Below are 19498 nucleotides of genomic sequence, written 5' to 3' on the forward strand. Positions count from 1 at the left end.
AGCCAAATTTTGTTATAATAAAATTTTACTATGTCAAAAATATTACCAAGCTTCCTATACCATCAATTCAACTATGATTACAATCAAGTTTACCACTGTGGGTAATTCAGTAGGGGCGTATTTTTCAGGTCTCTTCTTAACAAGGGACTTATTATGAAAAAAATACTAATCTTGATTATGCTTAATTATGAAGCAGACAAATACACTTAGGGAATATAAAGGGAATTATTAGGTATGGTGGAAATCACCCTCCCGTCTAATAAATACATGAAAGGTACTTCTAAAAACAAAACAAACCTCAAATCATTCTTGATAATTTTGAGAGAAAAAGAAAACATGGCTAAAAGGATATTATTACTTATGCCTTCTAATTAAGGCGTTCTTTTAAGATAACCATGCGCATCCTTTATCTTTTAAAGGTCAACTATTATTCTAAATAAGCAAAGTTCTCTTTCAACTATTAATTATTATTTTTAGCTATACTTATTATAACAGAATTCTAGCTTAAAAGTATCTGGAAAATCCCTTACAGTGCATAAAACAATTGGTCTAAAGACTTAAATTTCTTCTAGGTTCTATATAAGGGTTTTTACTTGGATTATTTAACAATTAAAGTTATTTCAATTTAATAGCGTTATCTAGACATGTATGTGAAAGATCTCACTCTAAGCAATCTTACCTACATTTTATCTTATTCGACCTTTGAGACAGGGCTCATGCTTTAATCATAATTTTATGACCAATGCTAACACAATGGTTAAATAAATACCATTGTGATGGTTAAATAAATACTTCTAAGAATTATATATGTTTGAATATTTGTTCTCACCTGGAATTATATTTTATGTAATAGTTAGAAATTGGGAAAATGAAAAGAAAAACTCAGTAATTATCTGGGGAATAGAAATAGAACCATATGAATTTGTTTATCCAAAAACAAAATATATGAAAAACATAGAATGTGAAAGCATAACAATTTGTAAATGATCACTTAATAGGATTCCAAAGGAGTGTTTTTTCTATTTGCTATTGTAATATACTATTTACATTTTGTATGTAACATTTTAATGGCAGTAATATCCAAATTCTTGATAAAGACAATGGTTGCAAAATTCTGTGAATATACTGAAAATCACTGAATTTTGCACTTTAAGTAGTAGTTTATGGTATGTGTATTACATCTCAATAAAGCTGTTTAAAAAAATTCTTGTTAGAGCATGGCTCTTGTTTATATCCTTAAAAAAGGGAAAAAAATACCTTTCTTACTCAAAGTGGTAAACACTGACAAATTAAAACACAGATGTGTGTAGAATTTAAATAATATTAGCTTCTTGATAATTGCTATTATCAAAGTAATGGGAATTTGCTCAACTTACACTCAAAATTTGAAATCATGTGAAGAAAATTTTCAATAAATGGTATTCGGAGGAAAGCATTAGCTCTTTGCCATACTTCATACCAAAAAATTTCCAGATGTAGTTAAAATATAAAAAGAAACCATAAAATTAGAAGAAAAATATCTGATCACGGGATTGGAAAAGACGTTCTAAGCGTTCTAAGAATAAAAGTCATGGAATAAATCACAAAAGAAAAGATTCATAGATCTGACTGAGAAAAAAAATACTTGTGTAGGGGGCAGCCAGATGGCTCAGTTGTTTAGAGCGCCGGCTCTCAACAACAAGGTTACCAGTTTGACTCCCACATGGGATGGTGGGCTGTGCCCCCTGCAGCTAAAGACTGAACACGGCGACTGGACTTGGAGCTGAGCTGCGCCCTCCACAACTAGATGGAAGGACACCTACTTGGAGGTGATGGGCCCTGGAGAAACACACTGTTCCCCAATATTCCCTAATTAAAAAAGTTTTTAAAAAATACTTGTGTAGGTTAAAATAACATAAAGTTAAAATTAAAAGACAAACTAGAAAAATGTACTTGCAATGTATGTTAAATGGTTAAATTCTTAATTTGTAAAGGTCTTTTACGAAACAATGGAGAAAAAAATAACATTCCAAAAGAAAAATGAGCAAAGGCCATGAACAGAAAAATCACACAAAAATACAAATTGTCAATTAACAAATGAACATCGATTTCAACGTCATTATAAATTAAAGAATGCAAATCAAAGCAAGATAACATTAACAGAAATTTTAACAGATATTTAAAAGTATGAGAATACATAGTGTTAGGAGAAATGTGAAGCAGTCATGTTAATGCAATGCTTGGGATAGTTCTATGAAGTAATTTTATTTTTTATTACCTCCAAAATAATGATATTACATTGTATTCAACTTAGTAGCATGATTCCTTACTTTTCTGGTTTTAAGTCTCTATAGATTATTCCCAGGCTATGTAGATGGTCTAAAGCAAGCGCAAGCTCAGCCAAGTAGAATTTGACATCTTCTTCTGTGAACATCACCTAAAAATAAAGTAATAATTTTTCTGTATTTTCTTTTTGTATCTGTAATTTTTATTTAAAGTTCCACCCTAGAGTTCAAATTATTCAAAAAATTATAAATATGCTATTATATGCAGTTTTATCCACAATTTACTTATGAAAGAAATTTGCAAAAATGATCAAATCAGTCAACTAATCATTTACTAAATGCTAAATAGGCACTGTGGAGTAAATCATGTTACATTTTGTTAACAACTATATTTAGACTGTGCCATGGCTGCCCCAACACAGCAACATCTTAGAAATGAAAAGTGATCTTTAAAATGCATGCTGAATTTCCACTACCAATTCCTTAAGGATATCTTGTTAATATAGTAATACTTCTGAAAAAAATACAAAACTATAACTAAAAGAAGTAGGACTAAAGACAAAGATAGTTAATCAATTTAAAGTCCTACTTTTAGAATAAATTCAAAAGGTAGGAAAAGAACTCTTTTTGGCTCTGATTCTTCAATGTAATCTTGTGCCTCTAGAGAAAATATGATAAGCATAATATTGAAACATAACAAAGCTTTAGTTGAAACAGGATGAGCATAAATAGACTAAAAATAAAGATTAATTATATACCTCTTTGGATAAGCGTGTAAACAAATCTCCTCCCCTGAGAAAATCCAAAATAAGATACAACTTCCCTTCAGTTTGAAAAGCTGAATGAAGAAACGAAAATTTTCGATTAATTCACCATAGTTTATTTTCTTAGGTTTACATTAGGTCAACATTCACAAATGAATATTATTTTTAGCAAATTAATAATTACATCATAGATCCAAACTGATTTTTATTTAGAAGATAACCACTGATTTCTCTTAGTTCCCATGTGGAAATGTTAAATGCAGTGCTTCTTATTATGGAACCACTAGAACATTAGATTTTCTTCAGGCAATAGTCTCTCAGGAATACAATAGTTCTTAAACATGTGATCAATAAGAAAAATTCCCAACAGAAAAAGACTTACTTAAACATGAAACTAAATACAAAAACTATGTCACTCAACTACAGAAAAAATGTGGGTTGGGTAGCTTTAATTACATGTAATAAGAATCACCACACGTTTACCCACTGAGAAAAAGCACATATGTCTCTGGGAAAAGAAAGGTGATAAAAATTTCAGGACATTAGGGATCTTTCTTTTAAGTTGGGCTAACACATACGGACTATAAAATGCTGGCACATTATTATTAATTAACATAATAAAAATGATTACCTGTTCTTAAGGCTACCACTCAGAAACTATGTTTAAAAGAAACATAAGCTAAATGTGATAAAAGCTTCTAAAGTCTAAGAAGTAATGGTTTAATTTCCATGACTTTATGCATCTGTTAAACACACATAAATATACACAAATACATATTTATACATATTAGTATATCTGAACGTACTCAAAGGAGTGGGGGATGAGGTGAAGGAATGAGGTGGGAGGTGGTTCATAACTTACTTACCATAATGCAACTTGACAATGAAAGGATGATTAACTTCTACCAAGATATCACGCTCCATTTTTGTCCGAACACGGTCTCGAACTATAAAATATTGCACATGTGGCTACACTGCAATAGCTTTCAGAGACAATCTTTAAAACAAAATATCTTTGGTGCCTATTTTCAATAAAATTTTGCTTATATGTATAAAAATATTAATTTATATTTTTATACATATTACTCTTAAATTTTCAAAATTAATAACTATATTTTTACTAAATTATATAACCAGAAGAAAATGTACATATTTATAAAATCTGTGCTTTAAGTTAAAAAATAAATAGAGTACATATTAGATATTGGCTTTAACATCAAATTTACAAGTATTTTAATCAAAATGATTAACTAATGAAAAATGGCCAAAAAAGAGCAACTTTTTAAAAACAAGGCATCCCAATATTAAAACCAAAAAAATGGAATAGGTTTCAATACTCTTATCAACTCAATTCAACAAACATTCATTAAGCATCTGTGAAACATGGCAGACGTGGGAAAGAATGGATATACCCCAAAAGATCTGCTTGAGAGGAGGAGGAGAGGGAGTGGGGGAGGAAATACAGTGGTATAGCCAAAAGAGCAAAGGCTTTTTGGAGTTAGAAAGACCTGGATTCAGGTCTGTATAACCTTGAGCAAGTTACTTAAACTCTGAGCCTCAGGTACTTGTCATCTACAAATTGCGGACACACCACTGTACCTTTGGGGGCTGTGTTACCATTTGAGGTAAAGTTCGTACATCCCAGATCCTTTCTATTTTATATAAGAGATATTCAGTTAAATGGTAGCGATAGCACCATGAATATGATAGAGAGAGAAAATGATTGATTACCAACAATAAGTAGTACAGGAATTCAGAGAAAGGAAAGATCAGTTCTACCTGCATAGGAAGGCTAGAGGGAAGAGGTGGGGTTAGGGACTTGTAGAGCAGAATTTAGATGGGTGGGAAGGATCGGGCCTAGAGAAGAAAAGTCAAAGTATGAAGTACCAGCACAAGAAAGGACATGGAGGCATGCATGATAAGCAGGAAGGAACCAAATCGGTGTGGAAAGTGGAGAGGTGAAGTAGGGAGGATCCAGACTCTTGACAATTTGGAATGCCAGGAAGAATTGGTGTTTGACCCCATAGACAAAGCTCTCTTTTACCAACCAAATATTTCCTGAGCAAACTCTATGTGCTAGGCACTATGGGACAAATACAAATAAAATAATCTTCAAGAAGCTCATAAGCTGGTTGGAATGACAAACAAGTAAATAAATGATTAGAATACATTCTGAGATATACTCTAATTGTGTTGGTAGCTCAATGGATTTAAGAGGTGAAAATGATCATTCATTAGAGTTTTAATTTTTTTCTGTTGCATAATAAAAAGGATAAAAAGGATAAGTCACAAATAACTTCTATTTTTCAGGCCAGAATGACTGAATGGTTGTGCCAAAGATTAAATAGAAAGAATGGTAAAGAGAGTCTTTTTGGGTGGAGGGTGGGGACAGAGAGAAAGATGACTTGGTTCTTTTTTCAATGTAAGGTGACCACAGATATTTAAAACACAGAAATAAGACCTCTGGGGAAAAATAAACAAGGTAGCTAAAAAAAAAAATTAAAATCCTGCTTTCCATTCTATCAGTTTTCCACTTCAAACTGGGAGGTTTTGGTGCCAGTGACTGAAAAGAGTCAAACCAGGAGTAGGAATCGCTTGCTCTCAATGTCTATGCAGCTCTTTTTAACTGACTTGTCCAGTGGGTGTATCAATCTCTGATTTCATTATATTGTCCTATCACTACAATTCTGGTATCTTATATCCAACAGGCCCTTTCGATTATTTATGTGATGAGGTTTATCACCTAGGCCTGCTGATAACTCTGTGCCAGTCTAGCCCAAATCTGCCCTTTTTCCATTGCTACCCATACAATCTGGGATTAGATTCCTATTACCTTAAATTTCTACCTCTTTCAATAATTACACAAACCTTACAAAGCTCATCATTTAAAAATCACTTCTCTGTTCAGAAGCCATAAAATTATCCGTCAATAATATATTTACTTCTAGTATATAATAGTATATCCCACTTCTATTATTCTACCACAATGGGAGTCAAAAGCTATAGTTTGGTAGCCATGCTAATAACTTAGATGAGTTACGTTGGTCAAATCCTTTTACTGCTCAGGGATTTCCTGCTTCCTTCTCTCTAAAATGAGAGGTGATTTTCTTTCTATTATCTTGTGAGATAGTTTCCTTATATGTAATGCTGATGAAACTTTTAGTTGAAAATGAGCAGTGAGATTCACTCAAAAGAATTCCTTCATGTTGTCTGAGATAGAACTGTGTAATAATTCTAATCGTTTCTTATACTTATGCAAAGACTACATGACAAATATAAATCATCCTATAATCAGGAATTTTGATTAGGATATAATGGGTCATAAAAAGGCATGTATCATATTGGTTAAACTCTAAACCCTAAAATATTACAGAATTTGTTAATGCTGACTCATGTTGGCAAAACAACTACATTATTCTGAAATAATTTTTCTTATATACTAGTTATTAGATTTTAAACCCTCCTTGACTTGAACATGAGAGTGAACAAGAAGAAATGCTGTTTGTTTCTAGGGCAATGTATTAAGAAACTGTTTTAAGTAATGGTTTACAAAACCTTTTATGCCCATAAACTACTTCGTTAGGACAAAAGTCCCCACAAACCCCACCTAATGCTATTGACTTCTATTTGACCATATTTTTGTATTAATAGGAACTTCAAAATGGAAAGAGACTTCTGGTTAAACATGGATGTTTTACTTTCTTCTAAAGCCCCACTGAAATTACAGTAATGGAAAAATTATGCATAAGCTCACAAGGACAGAACAGGAGAGGAAGCAGTAGCAGAAGAAGATGAGTAAGTGGTAACTCACTCACACGGCAGATCAGAGAAAGCTAAAATCTAAGCCTAAGGGAAGGAAGTCAGTGAGTAATAAGCAAACGCTTGTCACAAAACCCTTTCCAATCAGCTTTTTGGGTCCCTCACTCTTAAATGAGGAAAAGATAGCAAAGGATCCCCAGGCATTTGAGGAAAGGCTCTAAACACGAGAAACAGTTATCAGAATAAATAGGACAAAAAAAAAAAAAAGGAATAAAGCAAAGAGAGACAATGTAAAAACAGAAGAAAACGTAAAAATCAACTTTGTAATTTATAATCCACTGAGAGAGCAAAGACCACATGGCACCCATGAAATAAGAAGCTTTAAAAGAGGTAGGGAAGAAGGAATCAGTATCTTCAACAAATAAACTACACAGGAAAAAAACAAAAGAAATGGACAGAGAACATAGATAAAAAGCCATAAAGCGATATCAACCAATTGCAAATTATAGACCTTATATGGGTTCCAATTCAAACAAATTGCAGAAAGAAAGTGAATTATAATAATAGGGACAACTGGAAATTTGAACACTGATTGGGTATCTGTATATTAATTTTTAGGTATATGATAGAGTTGTATTATTTCTTTTAAGATACATACTAAAATATTTGTGGAAGAAATTATACAATGTCTAGGATTTGCTTTAAAATATCAAGAGGCAAAGGGGCAGAACACAGATAAAAAAGACTGATCATGTTTTGAAAAATGTTGAAGCAGAGAGAAGGGTATATGGGGATTCTCTGTACTCTTCTCTTTCTTTCTGTAAATGTTTGACACTTTCCATAATACAATTTTTTTTTAAAAAAATGTAATAATTAGAGAACAAGGAAAACTAGGAAATTACAAAGTATGATAGAAATAAAAAGGTCAGTAGAAGAGTTAGAATACTTTCCCAAAACTGAAGAAATGAGTTTCTAGATTGAAAGAGACCATCCCATACTTAGTATGATGAATTTAAAAAACCCACAATCAGAAATACCACTATACAAATTTCAGAACACCAGGGATAAAGAGTAGATTGATTTTAAAGATGTCAAAAGCGGAAAAGCAGCTTACACACAAAGGACTGGGAATCAGAATGGCAATAAATTCATAATTGCAACACAGGAAACTGAAAGACAATGGAAACAATGCCTTCAAACATCTGAGGGAAAATTATTTCTGACCTAGAATTTTATGCCCAGCCAAATTATAAATTTAAGTGAGGGTGGCAGAATAAAGGCATTTCAGACAAGCAAGGTCACCAAAATTTACCATCCATTCATCCTTTCTGAGGTAGCTACTAGAAGATGTGTTCCACCAAAACGAGAAAGCAAACTGAGAAAAAGGTAGATACAGAATACAGAAAAGGAGATCTAATACAGCAAAGGTGTGAAGGAAATGTGACTGCAGCATACTCTTTGGCTCAGTTAAGAACAATTTTTATAAAGCTGTAACAATGAAAACAAAACATGAAAAGGGAAACTGTGTGTAGGTAGTATAAGAGAACTACATCCTCATCTTCCATGTTAGGAAGTCAACAGATTATGTCTCCAAATGAAAACAATCAAAGAATTGCAATATAAGAGTATTGAGAGAACCATATGATTTCACTGATACATGGTATATAAAACTGAAAACAACAAAGGAACAAGACAAACAAATAAAGGAACAAAAACTCATAGACACAGACAATAGTTTAGTGGTTGCCAGAGAGTGGCGGGGGGGAGGGTGGTAGATGAGGGTAAAAGGGATCGAATATATGGTGATGGAAGGAGAACTGACTCTGGGTGATGAACACACAATGGGATTTATAGATAATGTATTACAGAATTGTACACCTGAAATCTATGTAACTTTACTAACAATTGTCAGCCCAATAAACTTTAATTAAAAAGAAAAAGAGTACTGAATGGGGAAGTAAATGGCCGCAGCAGCAGCTAAAGAGATGAAACTCATTGTCTTTGGGTGTCAAGAATCATTATAGGGAGGAGGCTAGGTAAAGCATTGCTATTTTATAAGGCTCCATACACATATTACTTGGCCAAAGATAAAAATTAAATTTAAGAACACATTAAGAATTATCCAGCAGCTTACAATTCCAATAAATCAAATATTTTCACTTTATTATGATCTCTTTTACAGCTTATATCTATGTAATTTCACGTACTATGGTAGTAAAATCTGTTATAATGGTTCACATATTTTCAATTAAGTTCATTTTTGTGATTATATCTGAAATATTTCATTTAAATAATATCCTATTAAGTGGTATCCCATAATTTTCTAAACATTCCTCTATTTCTCAATATTTATGTGACTTCTAAATTCTCGATATTATAAATAATGTTACAATGAGAATTTTAAAGTGCATAATCTCCTTCTTGAGATTATTTCCTCAGGTTAATTTAGCAGCAATAATGGCTCTTTGTACTTATTGCAAAACTGCTTTCCAATTTATGTTGCCATCATACAAAATAACTCATTTTATATGCATTACTTTATCAGCAAAATAAAACATTTTTCCAAAGATTATTTCTTTTATTCTCTTGCATAAAATTTATTCTGAAATCTTTTAGGTGGATGTTGTAATGTTATTTCTTAGGAACTCTTAACTCAATCATTCCTTTTACATTTATAAGTTGGAATTCTACTGTAAGGAAGTGCTTTCCCCTGGTCCCCATTAATTAATTTATGGATTAACTCATGGATTCTTATTTTATTCAGAGGGTTGTAATCTATCACTATCATTATTTATTGAAATGTTCAAATTGTCCTAGCTTTGGCTAGTAAGAGCCCTTTAATCTATTCCTTATATTGATATTTTGTAATATTTGAGGTGAATAATTCCCTGATTACCTATTCATAGTATTTTTTCATTATATGAAAGACTAAAATATTTCACATTGTTAATTTGTTTGTAATTTGCTCAATATCTCTTCACAAATTTTCTAGATGTGTTAAGTTGTAAAATTCAGTTAGATTGTTGTTTATTATCATACAGGGTTTAAAACAAGACTGTGATTTCCTGGTTGCTCAGAAGCATTTCAGACAAAATTTATGAAATCATTATTTAAGTTCCCATTGTTTTGTATACCTGCTTTGTCATACAGCACAGGAAATACTCAACAGTTTTGTAACAAATACATTAAAATTAAATATATAATACTTTTGCACTGTTTTGTTCCACTGATTTGTATGCCTGTATTACTCTCCCCAATAACACACTAAATTATTACTACTTTAAATAAGCTTTAAATCTGATGAAGCTTGTTATTTTCTCATTCTTCTTTTTTAGAATACTCTTTGAGGTGTATGTTTTTCAAATGAAATTTTGACTATTTCAAGGAAAATGGAACTGGAATCTTGAGGATATGGAGCTAATTAGATGACTAGAGGAATACTGAGATGCTTAACAACAATTAGCCTTTCCTAAAAGGAATTGGGAATTTATTTCCTTTCCTGGTGTCTTTTAGGTTTCTCGGAGTTTCAGTTTCCTTTACATATATTATGCACAACACAAATTCTGTTGAATACATGAAAACAAACTACTTTTATTGATTTTGCAAATGAATTCCCTTATATAAGTTCTATCTATGCAGTTTTATAAGATGGAATTCATGAATATAAAGTTATAAAAGTAGTGATATAAAGTAGGCCACTATGGATATAATTTAATTCCCTGGACCTAGCAAGAATCAAGCTGAGTAGTATGCCAGGGGGTAGAGACTGGATAGGAAAGAAACAGAATACATTTGGGAAGGGAGCAAGAGAAAGGATATTTATAGAGGAAGGTGAAGTTTGTTGGAATGATGATAATATCCAGAGTGAGTGACTAATTGGGAAGAATAACATCAGAAATAATAAATGATCATCACCAATGTTCATTTCAGAATATTTAAGAAACTCTAGAAATTGCAGGTACATTGAAGAGGGAAAAAAAAAACGGTGTTAGGAATCAATACATAAAACAACTAGGTTATGTGGTAAAGTAACTGATACTACTAAATAAAAGGAAGATTTAAAATCTATATACAATTTCTTCTAAATGACTGTTTACTTATAAGAGCCAAACCCTACACTAGGTATTTTTCAAAACCAGAGGCTTGGAATAAAACTTATTTGGAGACCAGAAGTCAAAATGACAAAGTCCTTAGAATAAAACCTATTTTGCATCAATGAAAACAGTAAGTTTTCAAAACATTAAAATAATTATATTAATTTGAAGGTGAATCAAACCCAGTTTTAATCTTCTAAACTTCTACTTGGCTAAAGCTCAAGATGAATTTATATTCTTTTATAACATGGCAAGCCCAATTCTCACTAGATATGGTTCCTAGCCCAGTGGGAAAAAAATCACGAGAAGAAAGTGTGAATTTAAAGATGGTAACAGGAACAGATTCAGAAAGTAAGTGGTCTAGACATCACATGAGATCCATTGAGACCTGTCAGTTTGTTTATATTACATGAACATTACAAACAGTAGCAGCACTTACCTTTCAGTGTGGCCTTCTTCAATACTTTCATGGCATAAAGCTGTCTAGCATCAGAGCCTGAGATTTTTTTGACTAAGAAAACCTGTATTTAGATAAGAGAAAATAAGTTTCACAAAGTATCACAAACTATACCATTGTTAAAATAAGATTCCTGCTATAATATAGTTTATTATTAGAAAGATTCTGATACATTGCAGATCAATTATTTTCCTTAAAATGTTTCAATTATAAATGCGATGAGTTGTAAACAGTGGTTGTAACTTGGGGTGTCAATATAAGTGAATACACTTCTTTCTTTCTTTTTGTTTGCCAATTCCCAAAGAGCATGTAACATAGAAGACATAAACAAAAATCTTCAAATTATGTAGCAATTAGAGAAAAGTCTAACATGTTTTAACACATGCGGTGATTGCTTTGTTTTTTAACAAAACAAAAATTCTTCTGATTCCATAAAAATTGTTATACAGGAATTCCCCTTGACTACAATTTTCTGTTGCTATAATTATTCACTGATGAATGGTCTTTCTATATATGAAAACTGTACATACTTTTATCTCTACTGGGCAGAACAATTTAAAACACACTGAGGAAGCCTATTCACAAATATTTAATGTAACTTAAGTAAGAACTCCTATCCCCATCTTTTAAAAATCAAATGATTAGCTATATACGATGTCAGAGGGGTAGTAGATTGGGGGAGAGGGGTTATCACTTTGTTTGAGGGGTGTAAATGTCTAAATATTACATTGTTTTGTACACTTGAAACTAATAAAAACTCAAATGATCACATATACCTAAATATGAAGAACATAATTCCCAAGTATGCTATTGAGCATCTTGATTTTCCAAATATTTTTTAGCTCCTTTCAACATATAGTATAGGATTTATAAAAAACAAATAAAGCCTGCTGTACGTAATTCATGGTCACGCTATAACATGGCTAATAGAAAACTATCACTATATCTCTTCTACTCATTTTGACCATTAGTTTCATGATCTTTGCCATCAAATCTTTAAACAGACCCACTAAATGGACCTAAATTTCAACTCTTTTTCTCCTACCCTTTCTTTCCAGGCAGTGTGATTGAGCTGCCACAGATGAGAAGAAGAGACACAATTACAGTCAAGAATTAACTTTAAGGTCAGCTCTCCATTACCTGTATTAGCATGCCAGGCTATTAGCACAAAATCACAAACTGATTCTAGGGCAAGGCAGAGTTCCTTGTTTTGAGAAATTGTACCAAAGGTGCTGGGCAGTGACCTCAAGTCAAGTGAAGAGTACCACCACTTGCATGGAAACGCTGATGCAGAGTGCTTCCTCTCCCCAAATCACGCCCTCCTTGTTCCCTTCACCATGCCCCACCCTTTACTTCCTTTCAGCCAGTTAGCAGTGAGCCAACCTAGGCAGACAGAAGCATTCTTAATGAGGGTGGTTCCTAAGGATGGAATGATGTTTAAATGTTAAAGGTTATCAGAGATCATTAATATTTTTGAACAGAAATAAATTCTAATTAGGTGGAGGTAATTAGGATTTATCTGATATTTATTCATTCTTAAGATTCCCTAATCAAGGGGCCAGCCAGGTGGCTCAGGCGGTTGGAGCTCCGTGCTCCTAACTCCAAAGGTTGCCGGTTCGATTCCCACATGGGCCAGTGGGCTCTCAACCACAAGGTTCCAGTTCAACTCCTCGAGTCCTGCAAGGGATGGTGGGCTCTGCCGCTGCAACTAAGATTGAACACAGCACCTTGAGCTGAGCTGCCTCCTGGATGGCTCAGTTGGTTGGAGCGCGGGCTCTCAACCACAAGGTTGCAGGTTTGACTCCCGCAAGGGATGGTGGGCTGCGCCCCCTGCAACTAGCAACAGGCAACTGGACCTGGAGCTGAGCTGCAGCCTCCTAAGAGTGAAAGGACAATTTGAAGCTGAACGGCACCCTCCACAACTGAAATTGAAAGGACAACAACTTGACTTGGAAAAAAAAAAGTCCTGGAAGTACACACTGTTGCCCAATAAAGTCCTGTTCCCCTTCCCCAATAAAATCTTAAAAAAAAAAAAAAAAAAAGATTCCCTAATCAAGCTTGTTTGAGCTATTCTACGAGAAAAATTCTCCTTCTGGATTCCAAACTTTCTTCACCCTTCTTTGAAAGCACATTCTTAACACTTTTCAGCACTTCTTAGTTTGTAAAGGACCTTCACAAGTTTTTAATACATCATTATGACAATTTCAGGAGGCAGGCCTACTAAATAATGCCTATTCCATAGCTGCCCAAGCTAGGGCTTAGAGAGGTTAAACGATTCATGTAGTGTCACAGTGGAGGTATTGGGACAAGAACCGGGCCAGCCACCAAGTTGTGTGCTTCTGCTCAGGGGGCTCTTACTCTGCTCCCTTTGGCTGGTCATCAGTCAAACACAGCAGGAGCAGCACCAGTCCCAGATGCCATCGGATCTTCCACACCAGAGCATTTCTGCCCTTTCGAACTCCCCCATGATGCTATTTTAGGCTCTGACAGGTCATCCCTGTTTTCTTGGCTTGGACTGGCTTTTTAGGATGAGTAAGAAAGGAGACACCCTATTTTTAATGTTTGCTATTTATAGTAAGGTATTTAAAGAAATAAAGGGAGAAGCATGCTAACTCCTGGAAACTTAAATGCTGTGTTCCCTGAAAATCTAATGTATAGAAATAAACCCATCTACTTGGGTTTATCCATATACATTGCATGATAATACAATCTCATAGTAGATGTTATGTGCTTGGCCTTATATCATTTAATTCTCACTACTACCTTATGAGGTCAATTATTTACTCATTAATTCTTTCCAGAACTATATGCTAGGTATTGTGCTACCAGTTCAATGCTGAGACACGGTACTAGGCATGGCCAGTGCACTCACAGAACATATAGTCTAGTGGGGGAGAGAGCCAATAAACAAATAATTATACAAATGAAAAACAGCAATTGTCTGTGTTGTGAAGATGAGGTATATAATGTTCTGAGAGGGTAAAATAGAGGAATATGACCTAGTCAGGATGGTAGGGAAGACTTCTTTGGGATCAGAAGCACGAGAGGAGCTAACCAGATGAGGAAGGTGTGGGGGCAGGGTGGAGTATTTCAGGCAAAAGGAAGAGCATGTGCAAAGGCTTTCTAGTGGAATGGAGCCTGGTGCTAAAGGACTGAAAAAGAAGACCTACATGGCCAGAACACAGGTAGTGAAAAGTATATAAAGTGATGCTGAGGTAGCCAGGGCCCCAACCTAGGGGATCCTCGGCTATCTTAAAAATTTGTCTTTATCCTAAAAGCAAAGAGAGGCTAGTAAAGGGTTAAGGGGGTGGAGTATAAGATTAGCTCAAGTCAGCTGCCTGTAAATAATGGCCTGAGGCAACAATAAATTTGGGAAGCCCCAGTTAGGAGCCTCCTTCAAATGCTGGTGAAGCAATGGAGAAGGAGAAGACAGGCATGCATGATTTGAGAAATCTTTACTAAATCAACAGGACTTGCTGACAGATCAGATCAGTGGTGGGGGGTGTGGGGAAAGAGAAGGGGGGACTAAAAGGATATATCACGAGTGCTTCCCAAGTTCCTGGCTTGCTTAACTGGGTGCCATTCAATAGTGACAGAAAAAAATGAAATAGGACAGGTTGGGGGTTAGGGGAAAACCATCAGCTTGGTCTTAGACATGCTGAGTTTAAACTGCCTCTGAAACATGTGAAGATAAAAAATAAGCAGCTGTACACAGAGTTCAGAACTTAGAGGCACGATCTAGATTGGAGACATAAATCTGTTACATTGGCTGTATATGGGTTATAATTAAGATAGTGGGAATAGAGAAAATAATTAGTACAGAGTATAGAGTAAGGAGAAGGCAGCCTAGACTGGAACCTCAAGTAACTTTAATACTTAATGAGTGGCTAGAAGAGAAAAATGGGGCTCCGAGAGGTTAAATAACTTGCTCAAGCAAACACAGCAAGCAAGTCCAAGAAAAAAAAAATTGTCAAATATATGGTGATGGATGGGTGGTGAACACACAATGTGATATATAGACGATGTATTACAGAATTGTACACTTGAAACCTACGTAATTTTATGAACACTGTCACCACAATAAATTTTAATTTCAAAAAAAAAAAAAAAGAAAAAAGATTAATACAAGTCTGGCTGACCTATAGTCCAAACTTGCAACTGTTATGTTCTACTGGCTACTTATTCTATGTTTAGATGAAAAGCATCACTTTGGGTGTGAAAGAGGTTAACAACTATAACAAGTTACCCAGGTTAGCCAAGAATTGCTAACTAGTACCATTAAAACACACAAGAGAGATTAAACTGGTATGGTTTTGAGCTTCCAAAGCATGATATCTTCAAATGTTTCCTCACAGAGAGGTGGTAAGGAAGCACTGCAATGTGAAAGTTGAACGCAACCTCTGACTTTTCCCCTTGCTGAGAAATGGACTAGACAGATGAAGTAGTAGTAATTATAATATGGTACTTTTCAAAATGGAGTACAGGAAGTGCCCCTCAGGTGTGCAGCAGAAGGACAGGGAATACTTGAAGAAAAATGATAAAGATGTTACATTTGCTGGAGCAATTTTTAGTTGGTGGCTTTGGGAAACAAACACAGATGTCATTGATAGAAGACAACTTCTGCATTCATTTTAAAGATAAGATATAAGTTCCCCAATTTCATACGTGTAGTGGTAATTCCCCCACCCTAGTTCTTTGGAAGTATCCATTCACTTTCTGCTGGTATTAGGGATACTCTGGAGGAAAGCCTGAAATGCACTGTTATAATGTACATAATATGATCAAACAATATGGTGCATGTTTAAATAAAATACACTAAAAGACACATTGCCATTAATCCCCCTCAAAATACTCCCCCTCTCTTTGAACACACTTATCCCATTCTCTTGCCACTTTCTGAAGCAGTTCTGGAAGTCCTCTTTCGTGAGTGTCTTTAGTTGCGCTGTCTGGCTGCCTCGATGTCCTGAATCATTTTGACTTTGGGGAAGAGCCAGAAGTAGCACAGTACCAGATCCAGTGAATAAGGTGGATGAGGACACACCGTAATGTTTTTATTTGACAGAAATTGCAGTACCAGAAGCGATGTGTGACATGGAGCGTTGTCATGATGGAGGATGATTTACAGCACACTTTAAAACACACCTTCTCTCAACCGTAGCTCATGCCCGACTGACTGCACAGAACAAGTTGAAACTTGTCATACACTGTTACTAAGGTTTGAAGCGCCACTTCCTGTATTGAAGATCCCCACCTTTCCATTGGATGGCACTTGGCAGCAGTACTCACCGTATTTTGTTATCACAATGGGGAAAGGCTCCGTGTCACACATCGCTTCTGGTACAGCAATTTCTGTCAAATAAAGACATTACGGTGTGTCCTCATCCACCTTATTCCCTGGATTTGGCACCGTGCGACTTCTGGCTCTTCCCCAAAGTCAAAATGACCATGAAAGGTAAACGTTTTGAATCGATTCAGCCATGACAGTGCAACTAAAGACACTCATGAAAGAGGACTTCCAGAACTGCTTCAGAGAGTGGCAAAAAACAATGGGATAAGTGTGTTTGAAGCGAGGGGGATTAATGGCAATGTATCTTTTACTGTCATAAATTTTTTTAAATTTAAACATTCACTGTATTGTTTAATCATACCTCCTACGATCACCTTCCAATTCTACACGAGGACTCAAAAAGAGGCCAGTGTATCAAGGGAATATTTTGTGACTTTTAATCATTCAAGAAGTGCAATTAGGTTACATGGTCTTGAAGATAAAATGAATATGAAGTGAACAGTGCCAATTTAGGAAAGTTTTCAATGTACTTTGGAATGACTTTAATAACTTTTCCACAATTACTGATAGTGAAAAATGTAAAACACAGAAAATACTGCTTGTAGGGAGATTGGTAGTATTTCATAAATATTTCTGTTCCCCATCTCTATGAAGTATACATAAATTTCAAAAATCAACTTTTTAGAAAGCACACACTGATGACTTACCTTTCCAAATGATCCCTGCCCTAATACTTTTAAAAGTTCAAATTGGGAAGGGTCTGCCTTTTCATGGCCTTCCTTTACATGATGCGTGATTGCAATTTCTTTGATACTGCCTTCTTCCTGTTGATGCAAATATAAGGAGAGAAAATAGAGTTAGAGAGCTACTTGCTCCAGCTATATACATCAAGCAATGTAAATTTAGTGTATCATATTAGAAATCCTCAAATTAACATATACAAACCACCTTTACTGACCCATCAAGTAACAGAAAACACATGCTCAGCAAATATACTTTCAAGTTAAATCTTAGAGGCAGAATACCAGCCTACCACATAGGCCCATTTAACCTCTACATCACATTAGCACTGAGTATTTCTAAATCTTCATTCTTCCTAGGGGAGACAGTTAGAATAAACGGGTTTCATGGGATGAAGGCAGAGAGTGTAAAGAAGTCTGAAAACAGATCAGAGTAATCTGCTATGTTCTGACATGTGGTTGTATTAGGTAGAACCAATCCTATACACACACGCAAAAAAACAGTTTATTGGGAAGAGGGGTTGAAAAATATTCTAGGGTAAAAGTGGAGATTTCTACTCTCAGGAAGGCCATTTGAATTAGTATGTTGAAATTTATTATGTTTGAAATATCTAAGTTATGGTCTATTTCTAGCACTACATGAGATCTGAGAGAGGAGAAAGGAATAACTCTAAAACTGTAAAACAAAATAACTCCAACATTTGGGTGGAGGATTAGACACAGAAAACAATGACTATTCAGCATGATGGAACAGTGGGAGGTTTCGGAGTTAAGAGAGGATTTTTAAAGACAGTGGGTGCTTCAATATATCTAAGGAAAGGTATCAGAAGAAGAGAAAGGTTGAAAATATGTCAGTATACATAGAATGTCAACTACTTATTCACCCTGAGATCATCAGATTAAGTACACCTTATATAATCAAGACACATATTATACATGTATGCTACAGCCCAAAACTACAAAACAAAACTCAACAAAACCAGACACATAAGCCCATCAAAGACTCTTTTCTTCTTTTTGCCTACAGTATTATTTTTCTAGTATATAAGTACTATTAGTAGAATCTAAATGTCTTACACAAACAATTATTTTTATTACTATTTTATCCCATATAAATGTTTGAGTTCAATTAACATTTTCTGAGACACTCACACAATGCTGGCAATATAGGGAATTACAAAAATTTCTCAGAAAGATGTAGCAGGGTATCGTAATGTGGTAGCTTTTGAAAATGTGTAGTAAAAGGAAAAAAAGCTCCTGTAAGAGAACAAAAAGAGAATGCAGGCCCACCAATTTACTCCGTAAGACAGAAGCTGTAGTTTGTAGATTGTCCTACTACTTAGGCAGCCTAATCATTTTGGACTCTCTTGGTACTTTGGCAACAATAAAACAATCCCCTAACATGGTTTAGTCCTTTATTTTGTAATTTCACATGCATTATCTCCTTTCATTCTCACAACAATCCTGTCCAGTAGGCATTAGGGTAGAATCAAGCATTAGCTTAGTCTAAGATTCTACCCCTTCCTGGGCACCCCTTCCCTCCAAATGAGACCAATGTATAAGGGCTTGGGAGTGATACCATGTTTCCCCCAAAGTAAGACCTAGTTGGACAATCAGCTCTAATGCGTCTTTTGGAGCAAAAATTAATATAAGACCCGGTCTAATTTTACTATAATATAAGACCGGGTATAATATAATATGATATAATACTGGGTATAATGTAATATAATACCGGGTCTTATATTAATTTTTGCTCCAGAAGACGCATTAGAGCTGATTGCCTGACTAGGTCTTATTTTCAGGGAAACATGGTAATTGTTCGTGACTAAATTAGGAAACGCTGGAAGCAAATTACCAAAATCTTTTTAAAAACTTTCAAAGAACAATATATATATATATATATATATATATATATATATATATATATATATATATATATATGCAATTGATCAAGTAAGATTTTGATTAAAATCCAGCAAATATTTATTAAGCATCTATCATGTATCAAGCCGGGGTGAGGTGCTTTTACACCTTTTGTCTTATATCTAAGCTTCACGACAAGTCTGAGTACATATCAGTGTTCGAGAGGGCTGATGATAATACAGTGGAGTACACCCTAGAGCAAGCAAAAAT

At 34.6% G+C, this 19498-nt stretch overlaps 1 protein-coding gene across 8 annotated transcripts in view; it reads right to left on the reverse strand.

The window, feature by feature from the left end:
• RPS6KA3 (ribosomal protein S6 kinase A3) overlaps positions 1-19498 on the reverse strand; it is a 112813-nt gene that overhangs the window by 44125 nt on the left and 49190 nt on the right. For all 8 annotated transcript variants that reach the window (XM_074324161.1, XM_019755409.2, XM_019755407.2 and 5 more), the window contains 5 exons: positions 17333-17449; positions 11321-11402; positions 3895-3975; positions 3023-3102; positions 2310-2416 (listed from right to left, as the gene is read on the reverse strand). In XM_074324161.1, the coding sequence (XP_074180262.1) occupies positions 2310-2416; positions 3023-3102; positions 3895-3975; positions 11321-11402; positions 17333-17449 (467 nt within the window). The remainder of the gene's footprint in view (positions 1-2309; positions 2417-3022; positions 3103-3894; positions 3976-11320; positions 11403-17332; positions 17450-19498) is intronic.

Source organism: Rhinolophus sinicus, chromosome X (assembly GCF_036562045.2).
Source record: "Rhinolophus sinicus isolate RSC01 chromosome X, ASM3656204v1, whole genome shotgun sequence".
In the NCBI taxonomy this organism is placed as follows: domain Eukaryota; kingdom Metazoa; phylum Chordata; class Mammalia; order Chiroptera; family Rhinolophidae; genus Rhinolophus; species Rhinolophus sinicus.